Source organism: Delphinapterus leucas, chromosome 3 (assembly GCF_059928025.1).
Source record: "Delphinapterus leucas isolate spDelLeu-1000000601 "Yukka" chromosome 3, BTC_Dleu_Yukka2, whole genome shotgun sequence".
In the NCBI taxonomy this organism is placed as follows: domain Eukaryota; kingdom Metazoa; phylum Chordata; class Mammalia; order Artiodactyla; family Monodontidae; genus Delphinapterus; species Delphinapterus leucas.
Window position 1 is genome coordinate 158327890 of NC_143131.1, and position 19294 is coordinate 158347183.

The window sequence follows — 19294 nt, forward strand, 5'->3', positions numbered from 1 at the left end:
TGTTAAAGATAAGAAATTCTCATTGATCCAATATTATTAATTAAACCAAAGATCAGTTTTCCCACAAATGTCCTTTTCATGTTGTTTTGTTTTGACAGTTTTCAGTCAAGTATTTTGTGCTTAACTCAAGTATTTAGTCAAGTATTTTGTAAAATGTCCCACAATTTCAGTTTGTCTGATGTTTTCTCATGATCAGATGGTAGTTATAAATTTTTGAGGAAGAGCACCATGGAAGTAAGATCCTCTTTTCAGCACAGCATATAAATGGTATAGAATATCAACCTATCACTCATGATGTTAACATTGATCACTTGGTTAAAGTAGTGTCTGCTAGGTTTCTCCACTGTAAAGTTACTATTTCTTTCTGTGCATACTTTATTCTTTGCAAGTGGAATCCATTTGACACTCAAGGGGAGAAGAGTTAAACTTCACCTCCCTGAGGGGTATAGTATCTAAACATATTATTGGGAATTCTTCATAAGGAAGATTGGTTCCTTCTTCCCAATTCATTTTTTATTTAATGATTTATTAATACCAGTATATAATCATGAATATTTATTTTAGGCTTATAATCTAATTCTGTCATTAATCATCTTGTGGCTCAAATTGTTCCAGCTTTGGCCATTGTGAACTATTTCAGCTGGCTCCTATATCCTTTTGACATGCTCCATACATTTTTTTTTTTTTTTGCATTTCTATACTTTGTGACACTACAAGATGCTTCAGGCTGATCATCTATTTTTCTTGCCCTACCCCTAGAATCAGCCACTTTTCCAAGGAGAACAGGATTTAGAAACCAATACCTGAGCACTGGATATGCTTAGTGATACTGGAATGTCACTGCTTCTAGACCCTATTAGTAGACTGAACAAGGAAATAAATGTATGTATACTAACCAATGTTATCTATCCATCTATCTAAATTTAAATTAATGTGAGTTCATGCTGGCATCTCTATTTTAATCCAGCACTATAATGTTTATTCTAGCCTTCTCTCAATGTCTGTTTATTTATAACTTCTTTATTTGACAGTGAGAAACCTTATTTCCATTATCTATAATTAATTTACTTATTGTTCAAGACAAATATATGTGTAAAGTAGTTTCAGAATTGCTAAGCTGTCACCCTGTAAGAAACGAATTTACTATTTGCAATTCAGTGTTAATGTACAAATCCTTTGTCTTTAGTGTTATAATATCCAGTTAAAATACTTTTTTCTAAATTTACTTATGACAGCTCTTAGTCTCATCTCTCTTCAGTGAGGTTATATCATATATATGTAAAACACTTAGATTCACATGTCAGAGTCTGCATTCCATCCTGTAATCCTCTGTCTTTCTGGTTATTTTTTTAAAAACATACTTACATATAGTAAGTGTATTTTTTTTTTTTTTTGTGGTACACGGGTCTCTCACTGTTGTGGCCTCTCCCGTTGCGGAGCACAGGGTCCAGATGCGCAGGCTCAGCGGCCATAGCTCACGGGCCCAGCTGCTCCGCGGCACGCAAGATCCTCCCAGACCGGGGCACGAACCTGCGTCCCCTGCATCGGCAGGCGGACTCTCAACTACTGCGCCACCAGGGAAGCCCGTAAGTGTATTTTATTTTTTGCTAGGGCTGCCATAACAAATACTACAGACAAGGTGGCTTAAGTTCTGGAAGTTAGAAGTTCCATTCTCAGGCCTCTCTCCTTGGCTTATAAATGGCCATCTTTTCCCTTTCTTTTCTTGTGATCTTTCCTCTGTGAATGCGCACACCTGTGTCCTAATCTTTTCTTAGGCATATTTTCCAGGCATATTGTATTAGGGCCCATCTATATGTCCTCATTTTACCTTAATTACCTCTCTAAAGGCCTTATGTCTAAATACACTCACATTCTGAGGTACTGGGCGTTAAAACTTTAACATATGAATTTGGAGGATGGGCACAATTCAGCCCATAACAGTAAGGTTCACTGTTTGTGTTGTATATTCTATAGGTTTTTGATGAATGCATAGTTATGTCTTTGATTGTTTTTCAGTTGATTTGGTAGAAGGTAAGGGTCCAATTTATTTCTTTGACATATGAATATATAGCCATCATTTGTTGAAAAAGTCTGTTATTTCCTCATTCTTGGAACCCTTGTAAAAAAAAAAAAATCAATTGACTATAGGCAGGCTCTAGAGAAGGGCAAAAAGGGCCAGCCTTATTTTGGCTGCTATGCCATGGCAGTCAGTGTGGGTCTGATAGGGGTAAGTAGTCTGATGGGAGACGTACAAGTTGCTGAGGAGGCAGTGGCCCAGGAGAGTGATTGGGTGCAGAAGGCAAAAAATTTTAAAAATAAAAATCAATTGACTACTTTTATAAGGGTTTATTTCTGGGCACTTGTTACCAAGTCCAAGCTCTTACTGCTTGTTACATGACAGGCCAATAAATCAAGAGACAGGTGTTGGAGCAAGGAATAGTGACTTTATTTGGAAAGCCAGCAGACTGAGAAGATGGTGAACTAGTGTCCAAAGAACAATCTCACCTGAGTTAGAATCCAGGCTTTTTTTTATACTAAAAGGGGAGGGGTTGTGGCTGGTTGTTGCAGACTTCTTGGTGTCACCCAGAAGGGGATGTGGTCTGCTCATGATGTTCCTGTAAACCTCCAAAGACAAATATTATTTTCTGTTCAACTTTTTATCTCTATATGAATAAGAAAGTGTTATGGCTTTAAAGGTCAAGCCTGGGAGGCAAAGCCTTGAGAAAGGTACATTATGTATATTTCAGGCTATAGGCAACATTCTTTTACAAAGGTGCAGAGCCAGCGTGACTAAGCATAGGCAACAGCACAAAGGTTAGAGCTGAAGGAATAGATCCAATATGGAGTCAGGTTTGTTCTTCTCTGTTACAATATTAAGTCTCTCAATTCATGAACACAGGATATCTTTCCATTTAACTCTTCTTTAATGTTTCAGATATGTCTTATAGTTTTCAGTGTACAAGTCTTTCCCCTCCTTGGTTAAATTGATTCCTAAGCATTTTATTCTTTTTGATGCTATTGGATATAATTTTCTTTTCTTACCAGACTGTTCATTGCTAAAGTATAGAAATAAAACTGATTTTTAGTGTTAATTTTGTATCCTGCAACTTTGCTGAATTCATTTACTATCTCTAGCAGTGTTTTGTGGATTCTTTCGAGATATCTACATATAAGATCATGTTATTTGTCATCAAAGATAATTTTACCTCTTTTTTTATGATTTGGATGACATTTATTTCTTTTTCTTGCCTAATTGCTCTCGCTAGAACTTCTAATATACAGTGGTGAAAGTGGTATCCTTGTATTATTCCTGATCTTAGGAGAAAACATTTTAGTCTTTATTGAGAATGATGTTATCTGTAGGGTTTTCATATATGGCTTTTTAATGTTGAAGAATTTCTCTTTTATTCTTAGTGTTTTTAGCATTTTTTCCAGGAAAATATATTGGATTTTGTCAGTTTTTTTCTGAAACAATTGAAATGAACATGTGTTTCTTTTTTCCCCTTCATTATATTAATGTGCTCTTTTACACTGATTGGTTTTTATGTGTTGAACTACCCTAGCATTGAGAGGATAAATCTCAATTGATCATGGTGTATAATCATTTTTATATGTTGTGGTATTAGTTTGCTAGCATTTTATTGAGAATTTCTACATCTATACTCATAAAAACATTTGTCTGTAGTTTCCTTATTGAGTCTTTGTCATCAGTATCAGGGCCACATAGAATGAAATAGAACATTTTTTTTCTTCAGTATTTTGGAAGAGTCTGAGAAGGATTTGTGTTAATTCTTCTTTAAATAATTGGTATAATTCACCAGTGAAGCTTTTCTTTTTTGGAAGTTTCTGAATTCTGATTAATCTCCTTGCTTGTTATAGATCTATTCAGATTTTCTATTTCTTTTTGAGGCAGTTTTACTAGCTTGTGTGTTTCTAGGAATTTGTTCACTTCATCTACGTCCACTTTGTTGGCATTCAATATTTCATACTATTCTATGATAATCTCTTTTATATCTGTAAAATTGGTCATAGTGTCCCCATTTTCACTTCTGATTTTAGCAATTTGTGTCCTTTTAATGATTTATCTTTGTCAATCTAACTAAAGATTTGTTGAAACCATGCCCTGTACCTTACACACTGAAGGTCCATGAGGTAGGAAAAAAAAGCAACAAAATGATACATCAAGAACACCAAACTTGTTTTGCAGAGTACCAAGGAAACTGCAGATATGGAAACAACTTGCTGATAGCCCTTTCCACTGAGCATCATGCAGGCTCATTCAGAGACTAGGATGACTGATAGTGAACTTCAGACATCACAGGCCAAAAATCCACCACATGCAACATATACAACCCCCAGAAATTGTACATGTGACCCATGAAGAGGCATGAAGGACAGTCAAGCCTATACAGAGAATTCTTGAAACTTATAAATTGCTCTCCCCTAGTCATTTCTGAGCCCCTCCCCCTCTTGCTCTCTACTTTCACTATAAATATCTTACTAACAGCTGATCAGGAAGACAGGTCACAGCATTGCCTCCTGTCTCCTTGCTTGGCTGCCCGGCAATAAAGTCTCTTTTCAAGACCATTGCCTGAGTACTTGGTCTTTCCATAGCAGAGTGGGCAACAAGCTCACTTGTTTGTTTACATTGTCAATTTTGTTGATCTTTTCAAAGAACCAACTGTTGCTTTTGTTGATTTCCTTTATCATTTTTAAATTTCTTTATTTTCCTATAATCTTTGTTATTTTCTCCCTTCTGCTAGCTTTGGATTTAATTTGCTCTTCTTTTTCTAGTTCTTTAAGGTGTATCATTAGATTATTGATTTGAGATCTTTCTTTTTTAATATAGATTTTACAGCTATCAATTTCCCTATTATTACTGCCTCTTCACTGCATCTGGTAAGTCCTGGTGTGTTCTGTTTTCATTTTTATTCAACTCAAAGATGTTTTCTACTATCCCTTATTTCTTCTTTGACCATTTGGTTAAGAGTGTGTGGTTTAATTTCCACATATCTGTGACTTTTCCAGTTTTCCTTCTGTAATTGATTTCTATCTTTTTCCAATTTTGATTAGAAAAGATCAAAATGATTTTTCCCCAACTTATTAGAGCTTGTTTTGTGGTCTAACATATGGTCAGTACTGAAGAATGTTCAATATGCACTTGAGAATATTCTGCTGCTATTTGGTGAAGTGTTCTATATATGTCTGTTAAATCTGATGGTTTATAGTTTTATTTGAGACTTCTATTTACTTATTAATCTTCTATTTGTTTGTTCTATCCATTATTTAATAGAAGGTATTGAAATCTCCAATACAGGCAATTCAGAGATACTGTGGGTTTGGTTCCAGACCACTGCAATAAGGCAAACATCATAAATTTTTTGTTTCCCAGTGCATATAAAAAAGTTATGTTTATACTATACTGTAGTCTATTAAGTGTGTGATAGCATTATGTTTAAAAAACAATGTACATACATTAATTAAAAATACTTTATTGCTAAAAATTCTAACCATCATCTGAGTCTTTAGTGAGTCATTATCTTTTTTTAACAGTAACATCAAATATCACCAGTTACCATAACAAATATAATCATAATGAAATAGCTTGAAATATTGCAAGAATTGCCAAAATGTGTCACAGACATTAAGTGAGCAAATGGTGTTGGAAAAATGACACTGATAGACATGCTCAATGCAGGCTTGCCACAAACCTTCAATTTGTAAAAAATGCAATATCCATGAAGCACAATAAAGCAAAACACAATAAATTGAGTTATGCCTGTACTATTGTAGAATTATCTATTTCTCCTTGCAGTTCTGTCAGTTTTTGCTTCATATACTTTGCAGTTCTGTTGTTAGATGTGTATACATTATACTTCGCAGTTCTGTTGTTAGATGTGTATACATTTATGTCTTACATTTTCTGGTTAGATTGAACCTTTTATCAATATTTAATAAATCAATTAATAAATAAATATTTAATGTCCTCTTTGTCCCTGTTATCTTTTTTGACTTAATGCCTATTTTTCGGACAGTAATATAGCCATTACATTATAGCTCTCTTATGATTACTATTTGCATGAACTATCTTTTTCCATTCATTTACTTTCAACCTCTTCATGTCCTTGTATCTAAAGTGAATTTGTTATAGGAAGAATACAGATGAATTGTATTTTTAAATCTAATCTGACAATTTCTGCCTTTCTGTAGGAGTAAAATCAGTTTACCTTTATCTAAAATTTTTTTCAATTTATTTTTGTTATAATTATATAGAATTTTGTAAATTTAATGTGTACATGTTTATTTGTTACGTTTATATATTGTAATATGATTACCACCATAGTGTTAGTTAACACCTCTATTATGTCACGTAATTATCATTTTTTTAATGTGGGAATAATTATGATCTAGTCTCTTAGCAACTTTGAAGTTTATAATGCAGTATTGTTGTATATAATTACTATGCTGTGCATTAGATCTACAGGACTTATTTATCTACTAGTTGCAAGTTTGTACCCTTAATCAACATATACTGAATACGCCCTCCCCAGCCCCTGGTAACCACCACTCTATCCTCTGTTTTTATGAGTTTGGCTTTTTTAGATTCCACATATAAGTGATATAATACAGTATTTGTCTCTTTCCATCTGACATATCTCAGAATAATGCTTTCATGGTCCATCCATGTTGTCTCAAATGGCAGTATTTTATTCTTTCCCATAGCTGAATAATATTCCATTATATATCATAATTTCTTTGTCCATTCATTCACTGATGAGCACTTAGGCTGTTTCCATATTTTCATTATTGTGAATAGTGTTGCAGTGAACATGGCAGTGCGTATCTTTTTGGCATCCTGTTTTCATTTACTTTGAATATATACCCAGATGAAGAATTGCTAAATCATACGTAGTTCTATTTTTAATTTTTTGAGGAAGCTTCCTACTGTTTTCCATAGTGGCTGAGCCAATCTGCATCCCTCCCAGTGAACAAAGGTTCCCTTATCTCTGCATCCTCTTCAACACTTGATATCACTTATCTTCTTGACAATAGCCATTCCAACAGGTGTGAGGTGATATCTCACTGTGGTTTTTATTTGCATTTCCCTGATGTTTAGTGATATTGACCAACTTTTCATGTTCCTGTTTGCCATTTGGATTTCTTCCTTGGAAAAATATCTTTTTGGTCCTTTGCTTGTTTAAAAAATTAGATTGTTTATTTGGTATTGAGTTGTATGAATTCTTTATATATTTTATATATTAACCCATTAACTGATATATGGCTTGCAATTGTGTTAGTCACCTGTACAGCAAAGTGATTCAGTTATACATATATACATATTTTCTGATTCCTTTCCATTATAGGTTATTACAAGATATTGAATATAATTCCCTGTGCTATACAGCAGGATCTTATTGTTTATCTATATCTAGTGGTGTGTTTCTTTTAATCCCGTACTCTTAATGTATCCCTCTCCCCCTCCCCTTTGTCAACCATAAATTTCTTTTCCATGTCTGTGAATCTATTTCTGTTTTGTAAATAAGTTCATTTGTATTATTTTTTAAGATTCCACATATAAGTGGTATCATGATATTTGTTTTTCTCTGTCTCACTTACTTCATTTAGTATGCTAATCTCTAGGTCCATCCATGGTACTGCAAATGGCATTATTTCATTCTTTTTTATGGCTGAGTAATATTTCATTGTATATATACTCATCTTCCTTACCCATCCATCTGTCGATGTACATAAAGTCCAGCTTTCTAATTTCAACTGACCAAGCCCTTCCTGACCTTGTTCCTATTTATTCCTCTGATTGCATTTCCTACCAGCCACATGGGACTTCATACCCTTCCTGCCTCAGGGCCTTTGCACTGGCTGTTCTTGGCCTGGCATTTTCTCTGCCTGAACCTTCAAATGGCTGATTTATTGTCTTTGTATCTCTGTGGGAGGTGATCTCGTTTGTCAGGTAACTTGTTTGTAGTGTGGTTTCCCTATGAGAACCTGAGAACAGGGCATGTCCATCCCATTAACTGCTAGGTGACCAGTGCCTGGAATAATACCTAGTACATGGTCAGTGCTCAACAAAGTAGTCAAATAAAAGAATGAACTTTCACAAAGGTATTGCACACCAAAGTCACCAGGACAAAACCAAGACCCTGTGTTGAGTGGGAAATATTTTGTTGTAGTTAATGAATGCAATTAAGAAACAAAATTGTGGCTTAAAGCATAAAATGCAGGCTTTTCTAAGTGAGTGGAGTGGAAAGGAGGTAGTGTCATCATTGTCAATGTAGGTAAGCCCAAGGTTCCATGTCAGTGGGAATTTCCTCAAATGTGTGAATAAGGAGAAGGAATTGTGTGGCTGATGTGACCCAGGACTTGTGACCACTATAGACCAGAGGGATGCAAACTGGCTCCTGTGAGCCAGATGCAGCCTGCCAGAAGACCTGGTGTGAAGCTTTAATATTTTATGAAACATTTCACATTTGCTGACATTTTTAGAAATCAATGATTTTATATAAAATCTGGAATTCCACCTCTTCTAGAAAAACTAGCGGACCTGGAGTCCTTGGACTCCTGTTCTTGGAGAGCAGAAATCAGCTAGAGAAGGAGAGGTGCTAATACTCACAAGTACTCCTTGCGCTTAGCTCTGAACACAGATGCCCAGGCATCGCTCAAAGCCTTCCTGTGCAGCCAGTATGCATGTCACCATTCTACATGAGGCAGGGAATGCACAGCAGAGCTAAATGACTTTCCCAGAGGAGCAGAGTAGTGGTCCTACTCTCCAGGCTGCCCCACATCAGCATGATTTTTATAGCTGTGGTCACTTCCTGTTCTGGCCTCTGGAATCACTTGGAAAAAGTCTACTCACTTTCCATGCTCCATCCTCTCTAGTATCTGCTGGAAGCAATCATTTCTGGAAATTTACTTATCTCAGGCAGTTTCACAATTTAGTGAAGGACTTTTGAAATCTGGGATGAAGAATTTGGACAAAGTTCAGTAGGTTATGGAAATCTTACTTTGATTTTAGATGCAGAGTTGTTCAGGTCTATAATTTTAAGCAGAAAATCCAATAAAATATTTAACATAATGTTGTTTGGCTGCACCCAGCAGGTCTACAAGGCCTACATTTGCCCAGCTTTATGACTGAAGAAAGAGCCTGGAGTCAGCAACAGAGACATCAGTGGTTTAATGAATGGGGGATCCTACATGTCTGAAACCAGGTTCCGGAGTGACACCCTACCATGTGTGGCACACAGTGGGCAGGACATGGTGGCAGTCTTTATTCCTGGGTGAGGGGGGAAAGGAGATTACCAGTTATAGGGGAAATTAGGTCAGGTTGGCTCATTAGTCACCAGGGAAACTAGCAGAGAGGCATGCCCCACACCACCCCTTTGATAAGGACAATCACTAGCTGGGGTTTGGGGTAAGCATGTAGGAAGGTCAGTCAGGTGAGTAGGGTATAGGTGAAGAAGGCACTGGTCGAGCAGGGGATGTACAGAGAGTAAGAGAGCCCCCATCTTGAGTGACCTGACAATACACTCCACCCCTACATACCCTGCATCACATTAAAATCTTGGTCTGCCCCTCTTCCACAATATCCCTGTGGTCAGGTATGTAGGGGGCACTGCCACCAGATACCACAGATACAATACAGACAGAAGCAGCCAGAGAGCCTCAAGAGTAAGAGACCTAGTTTGCTCAGGACAGTCATTTGCCATTATGTGTGCAAATTTTGGAGACAAGCACTTACCAGGTCAATGGAGAGGGAGTCAATAGCAGCAGTGCCCTGTGCAGTTATAAGGAAGGTAAAGCCACCCCTGGTTTTCACAAATCCAGAGCCACTCCCATGGGGAGGGGAAGGCCCCAGCTTTAAAGGAAACATTCTTTTGGCGTAGCCAGGAGTCAGCACAGTTACAGGTCTGCCACTCAACATTATGTTGGGTGCCATTAGGAGTGGATCCATTAAGCCTTTCGAAACAAAAAAACAGTTAATCCCACTAGTTGGACTTGTGTGTTCTGAGGCCAGCCTATTCCACTCCACGCAGCATAGCCCAGGGGGCTCATGGGCAGTCAGTTGTACAGTAAGTTTACCGACGGGGGTCCTTCTGATGTGTTGGCATGTGAGACAGGAAGGTGGTGAGAGTCTTTCTCCCCCATTTTCAGTCATCCTCACATAGTCACATTAGCCGGTTTGATTTTTCATGGAAGTCCAGAGGAGGATGACAATGGCATCTCGCTGTAGACGCAGGAATTAGACTCATTTTGCAGTGAGGCCCGTGTTGCTGCTCAGTACTCAAATAGAGATCCTCCCTCAGACTAAGGACAAAATGTAAGACATCTAACAGGCACAACACATGGGAGATCATGACAATAAAGCAAAATACCAGCAGTACCCGCATTCTGAGATAATACCACACCCACCCGTGGTTTTTGTCTTAGTCTGCAATACAATTCAGAAAACTCAAGTTTTCAGTAATACAAGAACGTGTCTAAAATGATCTACACAATGGCCACCTAGTTTTACCTTGGATGTCTGAACCACCGTAACTCCAGTTTGACTTTCAAACGCATTTCCTCCCTCAATGGCCAAAGCAGATGCACAATGCATGTCTGAAAGTCTGCAAAACAGGCTTCCCTGGTCAGTAAAATTTAAGTTATAACACGCATAAGCCTTCTGACTTCCCCCATATCTGAATATGTGCATATTTTCCATCATTTCCCCTTTTGATTGCAAATCTTTTGATAGAAAGCAATGATGCTCAAAATATCCATCCCTCAATGCTGGGGTGCTGGCTCCTACCCCAGGTTCAGATCATGTCGATCGCTGTTAGGTCTCCTTTATTTTAACCTAGTCATTCACGTTGGGGGAAAACTAATCTGAACTCGTGAACAGGCTCAGAGATATGTTAATTGGGAAACACTTTATAGGCTATACATTTTATCACTTACACTCAATTGCCACACAAGCATTGCACATGTGCTATTAGCTTAAAGCAAGCAGTGTCACATTTCATGAGTAGTTATAATCTGAAAATTTCACTAGATAATTTTCTTTCCATCCAGAACATCAGGGCAAAAGCATGGTTAACACAATAACTGTCATAAATACAGACCTTAACTAACAGAACTAGAATTTAACATCCACTAAAACATTGTCTTTTTTCTCTCTGAAGTTACCCCCATCTCCACCAAACACAGCAAAATCAAAACTAGTTTGTTTGCAATTGACCATATCAGCTCCTTCAAACTGGCTGAGGTAGAAGTCCTCAGGAGTCTCAGACTGAATTCCCCAAAGGCCTCTCAAGGCCAGGAAAGCCATGACAAAAGCCTGTCATAAGCCTCCACCTCAGTGTATTTCTCTCTTCTAGAGGTCCCCCAAATATCAAGATTCGTGCACATGCCAGGAGACAGTCTTTCCCATTCACCTGGTAAGGCTGCTTAGAAACCAAGAGTCCCAGTTTTTGGAGGGACTAGGCAGAGAGAAAAGAAAAATGTTTCAATTCTACCTTTAGGAGTAGTTTACCCAATTGCTGTAAGTCACAACTAACTTGAGGGGAAGGGCATCCCTCTATCTGGAAAACACATATCAAAACATTCCAGACAAAACCCATAAATATTATAACCATATTCACCAGTTCACTCAGTAACCAATCCTTCCATTAACTTTTTACGAAGCCATTGGGTTTTCCTTTAGGATTATTTAAGTTCTTACCCAGTTCTGCAGTGTAATCTGAAATTTATCAGAGACTTGTTATTGTCAAAAGTCGTTCCTATGAATCTTGACAATAAAGCACTTTTGCAAAAGCATCAGAGTACATAACTGTCTATAAAAGACAAAAGATATAAAAAGTCACAGTTAAACATCTTATCACAATGTAAGTGATAAACTTGGTTATAACTAGAATTATGACTGATTATAATCTTAACCCTCAAAAACCTTAATCTCTGGCAAAAACCAAGAAACAATTGTGCATTTCCTGATTGGAAAGCTTAATGCTTTAGTCTTATGCTCCTAAGCAGGCAAAAGTAGATAAACTTAGACCTGCCCAGCAATTAATGTTCCAATATTTTACCTTTTTTGAAATGACTTAGTCAATGAATTCTCTTCATGTAACTTAGTTTAGTTTCAAGTTACCAAAATCTTGACAGACTATTTTAGATAGACATTCCCAAAACATAATTATTCCCATGAAGATTTTAAAAAACCTTGTTCCTTTTTCTTCACTTACTCTTAGAGATCACATATGATTAGATTAAACTTCCTGAGAACCCAGGTAGATCATATATATCTCAAAGGTACAGGAAGAGAAATACCAATTTCTTCTAGAGAGGTAGCTTAACCAATTACAGAAGGCTCACTTTGACACAATAGCAGAGCCATGAGGGGCCATTTTTCTCCAGATCTCTTGGCAGCCCCCATTCATCATGCACAAGCCACTACAGGGTCCACATTCTAGTAGACATCCACTGCAGTACTACCCCTGCAACTTTCAGGATTACCCCCTCAACCTTTGGACCCCTTGTGTGAATGGCCGGCCACCCCGGAATAAAGCCCACAACTTTCGGGCCCCACCAGCTTGTGGACAGCCCCTGCAACATTCCGTTCCCCATCCTGTGTTTCCCAACATCTCAGTGCTCACAGGAGATTCCTTGTTCTCCTGGCTGGCTCTGCCAACTGTTGGGCTGCACCCAGCAGGCCTATAATGCCTACATTTGCCCAGTTTAAGACCAAAGAAGAAGCCTGGAGTCAGCAAGAGAGACATCAGTGGCTTAATGGATGGTAGGGGGTGTAGATTGCCAGTTATGGGGAGAATTACGTCAGTGTGGCGCATTAGTTACCAGGACACATACTACCCCTTTGATAAGGACAATCACTAGCCTGGGCCTGGGGCAAGCATGTAGGAAGGTCAGTTGTGTGAGTAGGGTATAGATGAAGAAGGCAGTGGTTGAGCAGGGGATGTACAGAGAGTAAGAGAGTCCCTATCTTGAGTGGCCTGACCATATAAATGTCATCAGTATTATACCATGTCCCTGTTCCCTCCTTCCTGATCCTCTACTCCACACTTCATGTAGTAAAGTCAGAGTAATTTACCTATTTGGCTTGGAATGATTTCTTTACCAAAATATTATATTAGATATGATTTCTCGAGACTACTTTTGGCTTCATTATGACAATTTTTAAGGATATAAGCTGATGTGACAGGGCGAGAGTCATGGACATATACACACTAACAAACATAAGGTAGATAGCTAGTGGGAAGCCGCCGCATGGCACAGGGATATCGGCTCGGTGCTTTGTGAGCGCCTGGAGGGGTGGGATTGGGAGGGAAGGAGACGCAAGAAGGAAGAGATATGGGAACATATGTATATGTATAACCGATTCACTTTGTTATAAAGCAGAAACTAACACACCGTTGTAAAGCAATTATACCCCAATAAAGATGTTAAAAAAAAAAGTGCTAAGATAATGTGCCTTAAAAAAAAAAATGCACAATGCAGGCAATTAAGTTCTACGGGCAAATAAAGGAGGAAACATTAGCGTTAGAGGCAGACTTTTGAGATACTGCGTGTTCAGTTCCAGACCACCGCAATAAAGCAAGTCACGTGAATGTTTTTGGTTTCCCAGTGCATGTAAAAATTGTTTACACTATCCTGTAGTCTAAAAAGTGTGCAATAGCATTGTGTCTAAAAATAAAAGCAATGTACATACCTTAAAAAAAAAGGATATAAGCTGAATTTGTTTACGATAGAAATTTCTAGAAACAACTGGATCACTAGGCAGTTCTTTGGTCTTTTTAGGTTCTATAGGGAGTTTGTGTTGTAATCATGGCTTTGTATTGTGGGATTTGATCTGCATCATCAAGTCTGAATTCTTAAGGGACATGTGCAGCTACTTTCATGCAACAAAAATAACCTCACGTCCTTCTTGGCAAATATATCTATCCACAATACAGGGGCAAATTTGTGCCTTTATATCAGTTGTATCTCACATTTAGAGATCATGATGAACCTGAACCAGTAGTTTTTGACGAGCAACAGGATATGCTTGAAGTTTAGAATAAGTAAAAGTTGGCCTGTTTTGACGGTGGGCTTGGCAATACACTGTGTAGCTCTGTGTGGTTCACAAATGAAAAGTTAATCTAGAAAACCAGATTCAGTTGGAATCAGAGTTCATAAATTAGACATAGCCAGCTTTCAATATTCAAGTGACAAAAGGTCAATGCCAAGAACAAAGTCATCTGCTTGAAGGCCAATTGACAATGTGATAGATAAAGTTCATATAAAGCCTAGCTTTCTGCCCTCAAGCACAAGGAGACAAGATATTACAGGCAGAACATTAAGAATCTCTACTAGGCTACAATAACTGGGGACTAGCAGGAAGGGCTTCTTCAGCTCATGAGAGATGGTGCTGGACTCTGATGGAAACCGTGGCCTTGGAACAGACACTTGAAGGACAAGTTAGAGGAAAATGATTCCATGAAACTTGAAAATACCTCCAATGGCCGTGACATGGAGCAATCCTTGTTCCCTCCAGGGAGAACAGTATCTGGGGAAATGTGCCAGGAAGAAGGATGAACCTTTATTTCAACATTCACTGAGGTGAAGCCCAACTTTTCTCTCCAAATGGTTTTATGTTTGTTTGTTTTTGCAGTACGCGGGCCTCTCACTGTTGTGGCCTCTCCCGTTGCAGAGCACAAGCTCCGGACGCGCAGGCTCAGCGGCCATGGCTCATGGGCCTAGCCGCTTCACAGCATGTGGGATCTTCCCGGACCGGGGCACGAACCCGTGTCGCCTGCATCGGCAGCAGACTCTCAACCACTGCGCCACCAGGGAAGCCCTGTTTTTGTTGGTTTTTTTAAACATCTTTATTGGAGTATAATTCCTTTACAATGGTGTGTTAGTTTCTGCTTTATAACAAAGTGAATCGGTTATACATATACATATGTTCCCATATCTCTTCCCTCTTGCGTCCACCTCCCTCCCACCCTCCCTATCCCACCCCTCTAAGTGGTTTGGGTCCAAATGGTTTTAATTGTCTCACAAAGCGCTGTTCCCTGTTGGCTAACTAGTGCTAGATGGAAGTTGCCTGTGGCGAAGTGGGGGTGGTGCCTTTAGGGAGTCCCAGCTGCAGAGAAGAGGCTCCTGGCACAGACCTGGCCTCTGCTAACTCAGGCCCTGGAGGGTGAATTCCCAGACACAATCCTGATTTCCTGGCTGCTCCCAGGGGGTACGCTGCCAGCCTGGCACTGCTTTGCTTCTATGGGGAGAGGGCACAGAAGCCCTGCATGAGGCTGAGCTTTAATTTATGACCACTTCATGTCATGTGTGACTCTCACATGCAGGAAACCACAACAGAGGCTGTTTCTACCTGGACCCTAGAGTAAACCCCTTTTCTTATTTCCCCTTCATTCCCCTTAAGTGGTTGAAGTAATGCAGGGAACCAGTGAAGATGGAGTTGAAGGTGGTCCCCAGCAGTAGGAGGATTAAAGATTTGAGGCTCTGGTAGAATTAAACAGCATAATAACCTTTCACACCACAGCCAGTCTGAGCAAGACAGAGGCCTTTCCTCTTTTTGCTAACACCACACTGCTGAGATTTCTTTTCCCCTTCAGACAGGATCTTCTGTCTGGTGAATGATGATTTCTCACCCGAGATGAACGAGTGGGGACCATGTAGATAGAGAGTGATTTTCCCTTTGACTTTGTACCCTATTGTAAGTTCACTGATTTCTCTCTATCCTCATGCTCCTTCTCACAGCCAACTTTTGACTGAGAGTTGAGGGAGAGAGGGATGAGCAATAAAACTATATCCCAAACATGGCTCTTTCCATTCAACCCTGCTGCTTCTTTGGGTCCCAAAATGCATTGAAATCTTTCTGTGTTCTGGAGTAACCTTCTCAGTACTTTAGTTCCTAGATTTAAATTTTTACCCTTCTGATTTTTTTGTGTCTAGGAATGTTCACTTCCCAGTTTCCCATTAGACTTGCCTACCACATCATCAGTGATTTTTCAATACGTGATTATTTGGGATGAACAGAAACTCTACTGAACATTGTATGGGATGTGCCCATGTATAATCTATGGTATTTTATCAAAGTGAATATGTAATGTAATAACCAGAGGAGACATGTATTCAGATATGGGTAATGCAAGGAAGAATATGATGAGACCAAATGAGTCATGTAACCTTAAATACCAACATTAGTCCATGTTATTATATCTCGAACATTTGCACTAAACTACTTCTAAAATAAAACAGTTCAGAACACTACATTGATTTTATCTCATGTAGTCAGGTTCCCACTGGCACCAACATACATTTGGGAGTTCATTTACTACATCCAAGAAGACCTATGCTGTGTGCTCAGTACACGTCTGTGAGATGTAATTAGTAAAGGAGTTAAGGGGAATGCACGATTATTAGAGTCCTAAAAAAATCAAGGGTGTCTTTCAGCAGATGAATGAAAGAACGAGGAAGAGAATTAGGGGAGAAAGTCATGGAACATATAATTATGTGAGGATGACAAAGTTGTAAGTATGGCTCAGGGCCAAGTCATCTTGGGCATTGTATTTGAAGGTAATACTTGGCTTTATCATGGCCGCTTCAATATTTCTATAAGGATTGGCCGACAGGATGCCATCAATGTTTTAGGAGGATTAAACTGATCCTGTGTGCAGGACAGGTATGTGTAGGGGGAGGCAGGAGGCAGTCAGAACCACTATAAGCCTGTTACTGTGCTCATGGTAAGAGCTGGTCAGTGTTGGGACCGCGTGGGAAAGGAGGTGATAGTGAGCACAATGAGTACTGATTTTTCATGAAAGTAGAGAAGATTGAGAAAGGAGAGAAGGCCAATGAGGAATTGAAGGCTATTGAAGAATGACCACTGGAGATTTAGGTGAATGTTCTCTGGACACAAAGGAAGATGAAGTGGGAGCCCTCAGATGTACAGTAGGAAAAGAGGCAAGGGCTCCTGGAAACTTACCCCATGGATTGGAAGAAACTCTGGACTTGGAGTCAGAAGTTCTGGGTTCTAATCCAAATCCTGTAATTAATTCATGTTTTCATGTTCCTAAGGTGCTATAGTAACTCTGGACACTTTAGCATTAAGGGAACCTCTGCTTCTCTTAGCACATCTAAATTTGAAGGGATACCGAGATTTATATGAGGAAGTCTAGCTACTGTCTGAGGCTCACCCTCTGATACCCATCCCTGACACCCATGCCAGGCAATAAAGCACCAAAAAGTTAGATTGGTGGTGGGGGAAGAAGAATAGTGCAGGGGTAGGTTCTGAGCTGTGAGAGGTGAGGGTAGGAATTGAGCCTAGGACAGAGGAAAAATTAACTAATTCAGTAATGACAAAAGACCCTGAAAGTAACAGGACCATTTGTAACCAATAATTGCCAGTTGTACAGTCCTGGAAAAGGTAACTTTTCTGTGACTCAGTAAATTGAGGATAATTTAACATCTCCTAATGTAAGGCCATAGAGGACAGGTGACACTGAGGAGAGCCAGCTCTAAAGTTTTCTGAAATTCTCAGACCATATGGTAGCCACGGTCTTATAGGGTTGCTGGACCCAATCCTGTCTTTTCCTGAATTTTTGTTGTCTTTAAAATGAGTGTTTTAAAACCACACCTTTTTATAGATAACTAATGGTTTTATGACTTATGAGCACCTATCTGCCTCATATTTAAAAGCATGACCATGATAACATATCATTAATTAGAGGAATAGTCATAGGTAAATTTACACCTATAGGGACTCAGTTTCTTGGTTTGTAAAATGAAAAAATGTATGCTATCCAAGAGTCCTCTCAATTCTATAATTTTTAAATTATAGAATATGAAATTAGTTTCCTTAAAGCTCCCTTTGTGTCGTGATTTCTCAGGTTGTAGATGAAGGGATTGACGAGGGGAGTCACCACTGTGAAGATGACAGTAGTCAACACATCTTGTACTGAGTAGGAGGATGAAGGGTGCTTATAGACCCCCAGGATTGCCCCAGAGAAGTGAGAGACCACAGTGAGGTGGGATCCACACGTGGACAGGGTTTTCCTTATTCCATGGGCAGATGGCAACTTCAGTATATTAGAGAAGATGTAATCATATGAAATGATGATACATGTAAATTGTGTCATAAATACCAATTCACCCACAGTGAATACCATCAGGTCATTGATAAAGGTATTCAAACAAGAGAGTTTTAGAATAGGATAAGGGTCACAGAAAAAGTGATACACAGCATTGTTGGAACAAAATGTGAGTTGGACCATGAAAAGAGTGTGTAGGAGAGCATGCAGATTTGTACTGACCTGAGATGCAGCCACCAGAAGGACACAGAGTTTGGGCTTCATGATCATGGCGTAGTGGAGTGGGCAACAGATGACAGTATAATCATCATAGGCCATCACACTCAGGAGGAACCCATCCATGTTGATGAAAATGATGGAGTAGATCTGGGTCATACATTCCATGTAAGAAATAGACTTGTTTCAGTATGTGATTCACCAGCATCGTGGGGATTGTGACTGATGAAAAGCAGATGTTAACACAGGAGAGGTTGGCCAAGAAGAAGTACATGGGTGTTTGGAGATATCACAGCTGATAGCCAAAACAATGAGAAAGTTCCCAATGAGGGTGACCAGGTACATCCACAAGAACAGCCCAAAGAGAACCTCCTCCTGCTCTGACTGCCCAGAGAGTCCCAGGAGAATGAATTCTGTGACTCCAGTCTGGTTGTTTCTGCCTATTTCTGCAGGGGAGAAAATGTGGTCAAAAGTAAAAGGGAATATTTATTTAATTGGGCTCCATATATTGTTTAGAGATTACAATTTTTCTTTTTTTTTTTTGCAGTACGAGGACCTCTCACTGTTGTGGCCTCTCCCGTTGCGGAGCACAGTTTCCGGACGCACAGACTCAGCGGCCATGACTCACGGGCCTAGCCGCTCTGCGGCATGTGGGATCTTCCCGGACCGGGGCACGAACCTGTGTCCCCTGCATCGGCAGGCAGACTCTCAACCACTGCGCCACCAGGGAAGCCCTACAATTTGTTAATGGTACCAGATCCAAAATTTATTTCTTAATTAATAACACTTCAAATATAAAAGTAGATGAGATTGATAATGTCATAATTTGAGCAAATTTTTAATGATACTGTTTTGTCATTGAGAATTAATTCACATTAAATAATTCTATGAAACGAGTTTTAATGAAATAAATAGCTGGTTAATTTCTATAATTTTATTTTGTGTTTAATTATCTTTGATTTCATGCAGCTTAATTCATATTTAAC

At 39.1% G+C, this 19294-nt stretch overlaps 1 protein-coding gene across 1 annotated transcript; it reads right to left on the bottom strand.

The window, feature by feature from the left end:
* Nucleotides 1-17831: 17831 nt before the first annotated feature.
* LOC149749874 (olfactory receptor 1f45-like) lies at nt 17832-18758 on the bottom strand (the record flags this gene model as incomplete). The annotated part of the gene is given in 3 exon segments (XM_089908548.1): nt 17832-18495; nt 18497-18596; nt 18599-18758. Coding segments are annotated over 3 exon segments (924 nt in total), but the record flags the coding sequence as incomplete, so codon positions are not given.
* Between the last annotated feature and the right edge of the window lie 536 nt (nt 18759-19294).